At 41.9% G+C, this 9082-nt stretch overlaps 1 protein-coding gene across 1 annotated transcript; it reads right to left on the minus strand.

Annotated features, from left to right (window-relative positions):
- Positions 1-951: 951 nt before the first annotated feature.
- On the minus strand, positions 952-3336 carry LOC307020389 (ADP/ATP translocase 2). Its single transcript, XM_079651717.1, has 4 exons — positions 3123-3336; positions 1784-2264; positions 1552-1692; positions 952-1394 (listed from the first exon to the last, which is right to left on the minus strand). Exons 1-4 carry the CDS (start codon positions 3231-3233, stop codon positions 1237-1239), a joined length of 891 nt encoding a protein of 296 aa, XP_079507843.1. The 5' UTR covers positions 3234-3336; the 3' UTR covers positions 952-1236.
- Positions 3337-9082: the final 5746 nt, after the last annotated feature.

A 9082-nucleotide genomic window follows, 5' to 3' on the forward strand; every position in this document is an offset into this window, starting at 1 on the left:
ACTCATTTTGTTTTTAAGTGAAGTGTCACACTCTACAGGGGAATGTTGGCAGGAACTCACACGTATTTGCCTCGGACGCCCCCTGCTGTCAGGCTCCAGTATCTCAGGCTGAGTAGAGATTAGCTACGTACTACGTAGGAGTGTACATTGACACTTCCGCATGTGTGCTGTAACATGTCGCAGGTTAAATGTCTCGCTGACGGGCTTCTCCTTCATCCGACATTGTGGGTAATAAGGCCGTGCCTGTTTAGAAATACCACCCTCGGCAGATCTGACTATTAAAGTATTTAACTAGCCGAACATTTACCAGTTATCTCTCACCCCACTTTATCAAGGGTTGTAAATATTTGAAGTCAGCTGAGGAGACAGTTCATTCATAAAGTGTGTTGCAAGTTTCTCTATCTACTCGTATTGATAGGAACACTCATGCCGGTCACATGTAGTGTTACTCTGCACTGCAATCCTGAATTCTCATTAGGAAATATGAATACTCCTTTTTAACATTAATCTGTTTTTGCCTTTTTTCTGCTGTAACAATGTAAATGTCCCCTCTGTGGTATAAAGGTATTCGGATTCTTTATGTTCCTACAGATTAAAATATTAGACTGATGAATGTCTCCCAAGGTGAGTCCATTACCCCTGCTTGTTCTTGAAGAATAAATATGTGAAAAAGCATTTAAGAAATCTCCCTGGATCAGTAACTTTTATCACCACAAAATTAACAAGCTTTAAATGCTTCATCTCCCGCTGACTATCAGCAGCCTGTTGAGCCTTTTTTCATAGGAGCTAACACTAAGATGCTGTTCTTTACAATCCCAGTGGAGGGCACAGTCGAACCAGGAAGGCTCAGGAAGAGATAAGCGTGAGTATATATAGCTGTTGGGTGTAATCCACTTCAAGCAATTCAGTATCGAGTGTTTCTCATGCAATGACAGTGGAAGAGACAGTTGGTATAGTTTGTTCCCAGAATAGGTTTATTCAAGTTGGGATCAGACAAACCTAGTGAATGACAGGAGGAGGAGGAGGAGGTATCAGATAATCTTTAACAGGAATGACATTGGTAAAGAGGGTGTGGAACGTTTAAAATAATGAAGATGCACAACGTACAGCCTTTGCCCACAACTAGGGTGGGACACTATAGATTTGTTCCCATAAATAAGGCAGAATGCAGAGTCCATAAAAATGGAGAGTTATTACATTTTGCCAAATTGGACAGTGACGTGACAATATGACAATTTACAGGACTTTCTTCAGCTCATCGTACAACACAAGCACGAAGGCACCACCCATGCCTCTGAGCACGTTGGACAGTGCTCCCTTGAAGAAGGCGTTGCCACCCTCATTCTTTGCGATCTTACGCCAGCAGTCCATGGTCCCGGTGTACATGATGTCAGCTAAAAACGAAAGAAAAGACAAGTTAATAGATATACAGGCATTGCATGTTAAAAAGATTAAGCTGCATTGCTACTCTGCATTTAATCCATCAACTTGTATTCACGCTTCTATACACAATCGTAACATGGATACAACAGTAAATGCTAAAAGACTCACCTCCTTTGCGGCCGGACTGCATCATCATGCGTCTACGGACAGTGTCGAAGGGGTATGAGGTCAGGCCAGCAACCGCTGTCACACTCTGTGCAATCATCCAGCTCACCAATATACTGTTTTTCTTGTCGTCTGGAAGCATACCTGTAAACCCAAAAGGAAACACATTAGATCTGGAAGGTCACCAAACAAAAAGGCTGATCTGCAAATGCAAGTCAGTGCAGATTCAACTTACCCTTAGCGGTGTCATAGATTCCAAAGTATGCAGCCCTGTAGATGATGATGCCCTGCACGGACACATTGAAGCCCTGGTACAGACCCTTCAGACCATCAGACCTGAACACCTTCGTCAGGCAGTCTCCCAGACCGTTGAACTCTCTGCCGGCTCCAGCCTTTCCAACATCCGCAGCCAGGCGGGTACGGGCGAAGTCGAGGGGGTACACGAAGCACAGGGAGGTTGCTCCAGCGGCTCCACCGGAAGCCAGGTTACCGGCAAAGTACCTCCAGAACTGGGTGCGCTTGTCAACGCCATCAAGGAAGATATTCTTGTACTTGTCTTTGAAGGCGAAGTTGAGGGCCTGGGTGGGGAAATATCTGATGACATTGGCAAGGTTACCTCTCCAGAAGGAAAGGAAGCCCTGTTCCTTGGGGATACGGACCAAGCAGTCCATGATCCCCTTGTAATGCACGGTGATCTGCTTACTGGCATGCTGGACCTGGAATAATGAAAAAAGGGGGGAAAGGGTTTTAAAAATGGGGACGATAATCAAGTGTTGAGCATTTCATTCACATAGCCTCCTTGTTGTGACCTTGGTACAGGTTAGATGTGTAAAAGTTGCTTTAAAAAGTCTTCATTCAGTGTAATTTAACAGCAGTGGGGATTAGAAGGTAGATGATTAGGATTGATCTGAAGATCATCTACCAAACGTTTTTTCCTAAATTTGAAATAAAATATCAATCCACATTAACAAAGTTACGTCTTACGGTGAACTAGGTTACATATAAGAAGGTTTTGAAACAATGCTGTAGAACAGGATTAACATAAAGGATATAAAACTAGTTGACCCGGCCCGACTGAATGAACGCCGCCCGGGCCCTCACTGCAGACATCTCTCTAAGCGCAGGCTAACATCCTTACATTAGCCACCGGAAACACTTCAATGTGGAATAAAGCGTACTAAATAACACACATACTGTCTTTTTTCAATTGCCTATAAAACAGTTGAGCTGTTAATAAAATTGAGCTGATACAGTCAATTTGTACAAAATGTCCCGGTAGCTCTAATAGCGTTTGTCCTTTGTTAGCTAGCGTTACGCCGGCTAAGGTTAACGTGGGAAGCTAGCGCTAGCTACAGGCTGGTGTAGGTCATTTCCCCATCCCATGATGACCTCAAGTCCTTTCATCCATTACTATCAACACTTTCATTCATTATAAAGTATGACATGCTACTAGGTGATTTAAAGCTGTGCCTGTGGATAGGAGATGACAATCGGCAGAGAAAAGTGCCTAACTTTGTCTATCAGCAGTTAGCAAGATCACACAAGCTAGCCGGCTATGCTAGTAGTAGTTTTACCTGAAGGAGAAGCTTGACTCTCTCAATTGGGGCGACGGCTGTTTTGGAGATGGCGGCGGAGATGCCACCAGCCAAGAAGTCCTTGGCAAACGATACCGCTGTCTCATTCATCTTGGGATGTTCTTGATGTGACTCTCAGGTTACCAGTAAACTCAATAAGCCCCGACTGCACTATACGACTGATGGCCTACACAGACGAAATGGCCGATTGTGCAGCCGCCTTCTGTATTTATATAACCCGATTGATCGCGATACACCACGAGAACTGTGATTTGAGGACGGTAGCCAAACCCTCCAAGTCACGCGGCTCTCCGCCAATTAAACTGCAGAGATGGTGATTACGTCACGATGCGTACTTTTATCATCAGTAAATACACGTGAAGTAACTAAATTTAGACAGAAAACCAAATTAGTTATTGCGTGGACTTGTTCTTATTTGGCAGCTTGCTCACGGACAGTAACGCCCATTGACCAATGGAGACAGAGGCTTGTAGCTTACACATTTGTGCTCTTAATACTGGAGCAAAGTCACAGGGTCACCAAGCCTTCAAGGACTTCAGAGGGGCATACAGGCCTCAATGACTAACAACATATGACTATATACTAGTATTTAACACTTGTTACCTTGTGTGACGACTGTTAAAAACATTAATTCTTTTAGCTTTTCAGTGTGGTGCATTCCTCTGTATTAACATGTAGCTATTACATAACAGAGCCTAACAGGCAAGGCCAGATTTACTGTTTCAGCTTGTGGGCGTTTTTCCAAGTATCACTCGAGTCTATTTTGTGCTGCTTGCTAAACTATAGTTTTTATGCAAAGGTAAATGTTTGATTTCATTTTCAGAAATTTTTGTTGAGGAATACTGTCACGTGTATTTTACTGCTCTGTTGGCCACACACGTTGATGAGCGCACCTGTTGAAATGCTGGAGCTTGCATTGGTTTGACTCTGTTTTGTAGGGGGTGAGAGCTTATTTTTTAAGACTGTATATCATAGATACAAGTGCTGCATTTGTGCTAACATTTCAAAATAAAAGTCTCATTCATCCAGTTTAGCTTGGTTTAAGTTTTCCACTAGAGGGCGGCAGGATGTCATGTACCAATAGACCCGAGGGGGGTGTTTGTCAATGTCGAGGACGCTTCCTTAGTAGGACATGTCCTTCCGAGTCAGGTCCTTCAGAGGCTAGGCAAGAATCCTTCCGAGAACGAATAATTGAACAGGCTAGCAAGTGTGCCGAGAGAGGCCCCGCCTTAAATTGAGCGCGATTTGTATGAAGACTCATAACTGCTTTGCGAAGATGTACTTGAGTATACTGTATTTTGTAAAATTATCATCTCTCCAGGACAGAACCACTAAACTAACATAAAACGTTCTCCTTCTGTTTGCAGCCTTGAAAAAGTCCTGGAGGATAAGCAGCCATAAGAAAATCATAAAATCACCGTCACCAATCAATAATACAATTTGTATTCATATCATACTTGATGTCTGCAAACCTTTTTTACACATATTGGTGCACATTGTAGCATAAACCACAAATATCAACAAAAGAGGCAAAGTCAAAACAAGGTTCATTTAAATTATTTATTTAGGTGCAAAACGCTATAAGGCCTCATTCAAACCATAGTCCGCTTCTCTGGTGCGCACCAGGGGCCTCATTTATAAAGGGATATACGCTCAAAAAATAGCGTACGGCAGTTTCTACGCAATGTTTGCGATTTATAAAATACTAACTTGACGGGAAAACGTGCGGTCCTCCACGCAAACTCTAACCCATGCGCACTCAGCACAAAAACGGGAGAGACGAGAAACTGCGACACCGTTGGCAGAAAGAAGAATGGAGAGAAATATGTGGAAATAATACCATAAATAAAATGTTACCTCTCATTTATCATAATATAATAATTCCTTTTCAAACATTGATTAAAGCCAATCTTAAAATGATTTAACAAACGCCTGTTTGAGACTCCTCAGTCAGTGCACACAAAAACATAACTGGGAGAAATACATAAATACGGATATGTTATTTAAAACCACCTCGAATATGTTGTGTTAATGTTATGAAATTTGTTTTCTCATAAATGATGCGGTAAGCAGGTGAACAGAATTACGTCTAAACTGACGCCGTTTTGCATTTCTATAGGTTGTAGATACGAGCATGGTTTTATTACTATCACGTTTAATCGTGTTTTATGCAGTTTGCCAAGACTTGATAAGTCGCTCGTAAAACACAGGAGGTATGGAAACTAAGAACACCATATGTGGTAAATTGTACAGCTAATATAACACAACACGTTAGTTGTGTTTCCTTTAACTGGTGTATATAGAGTTGCTGCTGAGGCCCCACCTCAGGGTTGAGATGCACAGGCTGCGCACAGCTGATCGACAGCTGGGAAACAAGCCGCCAAATACAAAAACATAATTCAGATCCAGCCGTCATGACTCCACTCCGGAGGGATCCCCCGATCATTTCTTACAGTTTCTCATCAAGGGGGGGGGGGGGGGGTCTCCTGTCCCCGGTACAAACACACTGCCTGAGGAAGGCTATGTGTATTTTTTTTGTCATTAACCTTTTTCGGACCACTTATTTATTTATTTTTGGTGACGATCCGACCTCCATGCTGCTACTCTGGTTCAAACTGCATCCTCCAAACAATATGATTTATCTCGACCTCCCCAAAATAACCAAAATCTCACACGATGTGAGAGGTTTTTTTTAGCTGTTTTGTCGTCATTTCCTGCGATCTTCTTCATAAAGTCAGTCAAAATGAATGAATGAAAGGGCGTTTCTTTGACTATTTATAGGCAAACATGGGCGTTACGTGAAGCCCGCAAAAGCCGCACCGCATTTCGAGTCGGCTGTGATTTATAAAAAGGGAAACAGGCGTAGGAAGTGCCATACGCACTTTCCTCGCCGGTACGCAATGTTTGGTGAATCGGAAAGTGGCGGAAAATGTATGGACCTATTTTTCGGATTTCTACTACGTAAACTACCTTCCCACGTCAATCCTACGCACGGCGTTATACATGAGGCCCCAGACGACAGTTTGTTACATTTTTTCATTTTTCAGAAGGTTCGGTTTGCGTTCACACCTCACACGGGCAAAACTCAAACGGACTATAAACTTTAAACACAAGTCATGTGCACATTTACTAGGCCACTGAACACACTTACATTTAAAAGTGTACTGCGTCGTTGCTGCCATTTTCCGCCAAAGATTTTGGAAATTGGTCCGTGCGCAATGAATTGTGGGGCTTTTAAGACCGCCGAGGATACACATGAGCATCCTCGACATTTCCCTTAAGGACTCAGTCCTCGGTTGAATTCCAAGGATCCTGGACATTGGAACAGTCCTTCGGCGGGATTCGATGACGTAGCATCCTTGAAATAGTGGCTGTGAAGGATCCTTCCTTGACATTCAGAAACATCCCGGATATAAGCATCCGTACTGGGGCACCGCACCCAATGATCCGCCTGCAACATAACTTCTGTTAACGCCCCCCTCGGTTTTCATTTTGTACTAGTCGATTCTTATTTAAGAAATACCCATCAAAATAGTAGGTTTTGCAATTGGTCGATCCCTCACAATGTAACATGGCGATGCAGTATGGTGTCTTACAAACATAACTGCTGTGTGTGTATTGTGTATGCACCTGCCCGAGAGAACCTCGTCAGAAAACACCAATGGCAGCAATTTATATGGCGCAGTATCTTGCATTAACAAGTTCCCCGCAATACAAGCACATCCGAAAAATACGACGTTGTCAAAGTAACAGGCCTTCACAATGGGCAAAATGTTCCACAGCCTCATGCTGCCATTTCAATCAAAGATTTATGCCGTCAACCAAGGAAACTATTTTCCGATGCCCCATATTTTAGCCTATACGGTTATGTAGCCTACTAAAACCTCCAGCAATGATATATATATATATATATATATATATATATATATATATATATATATATATAATCAAGATTTGTTATGATATATTTGACATGATTTACATTTTTGGTTGTCCTGTCGTAAGGAATTGTCTCCTGTGTAACACATTTAATTATCATTCTTAAACACCTGCTAACTGCCGATGTAGCCATATGGCTTTATCAATTACAAAAAGTGAAGGGGATGTGTCAATATACAGATTTATAATGAGTTGGTTTTAAATGTTTATAAATATTTGCAGATTTCAGGAACTTCTCCTTTACAGTAGCGTTTACAGTCCAGTAGGCAATTAACACAATCTAAATGTATATGATGGAATACTGGCATTACAATCAGACAGATACCACCAGATGTGGGCTTTTATGGCAATTTTTTTTCTCACAGGGGATGCCCTGGACCCCACTAGCAGTTTACTTTCCCCCTACTTGCAGGCTACCCCATACTTATGAACGCTCACATTTCTCAGAGCCTACTAGCTTAGCTTTATGAAAACATACATGGTATTAGGTTAAAGGTTTTTTAGGTTTTGTTGGCAAACATTGCAGTTGCTTGCAGTCCCTTTATGCTCCAAAATAAATAAATAAAACACTTTTTTATTGTGGAGTGTGACGAGTTGAGGAGTCTTACAGCCCGAGGTAAGATTCTGCTCTGTGGTCTGGTACGACAACAAGGGACACTTTTTATGGCTTGCCATATGGCAGCAGGTTGTACAGGCTGTTCATTGTGTTTTAATATTCTTTGGGGCTTTTCTCATTCACCTCTTCACACTAATATCAATTATGCTGGGTATGGTCAGCATTTAAAAATACTCTATTTGAGCCTTTTTCAGCAGGATGGAGATATGTGAGGCCACGTCAAGTGGTTTGTCATACTGACCCCCAGGAAATTCAAACTGTTACTTGTACCATCACAGCTTCTTTGATGCAGACAGGTGCTAGGTCTTAACCTGCTTTTTTCTGAAACCATCACCAGCCCCTTAGTGGTTGGTTCACAGAGCACACCTCTGCAAGATTGATGTTTTCGCAGTTGGACGGTGTAAGATGTAGGTGTACAGTGTGAACAGGAGGGGGCCCTGGGGGGCTCCGGTGTTCAGAGTGGAGGAGATGTGACAACCTTTCAATACTGCCTGAGGTCTGTTTGTGATGAAGTCCGATATCTCGTTGCAGAGTAAAAGCCCAGGGTGCTAAGTTTGCCAACCAGTTTCATAGGGGAGGCTTTTATCCAATGCTGTGCTGAATTTAACAACATGATCTTATGTTGCTGTGGAAGTTTAAAAAAAAAAAAGCACTAATGTTTAATGTCAAGCCTCATCAAACTACACACCTGGAAACAAATGACGTTCCTCATTAAATGCCAGATGTTTTTTTAAAGTTGTCTCAAGGGTGTATGTATAGCTTTTTATACAAAACCTTGTTAGTGTGGCCAAACAACATACAAAATACTTTTTGTTATAACAGTGGCTGTAGTAAACACTTTCTTTTATCAATGTATAACTTACAGGAATATGCATGTCTTATTTAATACACAGGGTTGACCACATGGAGGAGCTGCTGTGATGGTGAATGAAACCCAATTGAACAGCGAACACACTGTGAAACAACATAATTCACTCATCCTGCAGTATTTCTTAAGCAGAATGTTTAGTCCAAATGCATTGCAATGTCTCCTTGTGCTGCCATGTTTATATTGAAAGCAGGGCCTGGCTTTGTTGTTGTTGCTTCGTTGGATGTGCATTTTAATTACACTCACTATACACTTGTATAGGCCTATTTTCTAACTACCACTTGAGCATCAAGTTGAACAGGAGGTTTTAAATTAATCCACTAATCCCATGCTGTTTTTAATTGCAGTGGCTGACAGGTCAATGGCATTGACTCTATGCACAATTTGAATTTACTTTTGTTTGTTTTTTTAACGAGAGGAGGCGTTGGCGGGTTAAATCATATTTTGTGTGCACTATTTAAAACAAATCTGATGTGTTTCTAAGGGCAAGCAACTATTTCAGTAAACTCCCAAATG

Source organism: Notothenia rossii, assembly GCF_949606895.1.
Source record: "Notothenia rossii genome assembly, chromosome: 9".
NCBI classification, from domain to species: domain Eukaryota; kingdom Metazoa; phylum Chordata; class Actinopteri; order Perciformes; family Nototheniidae; genus Notothenia; species Notothenia rossii.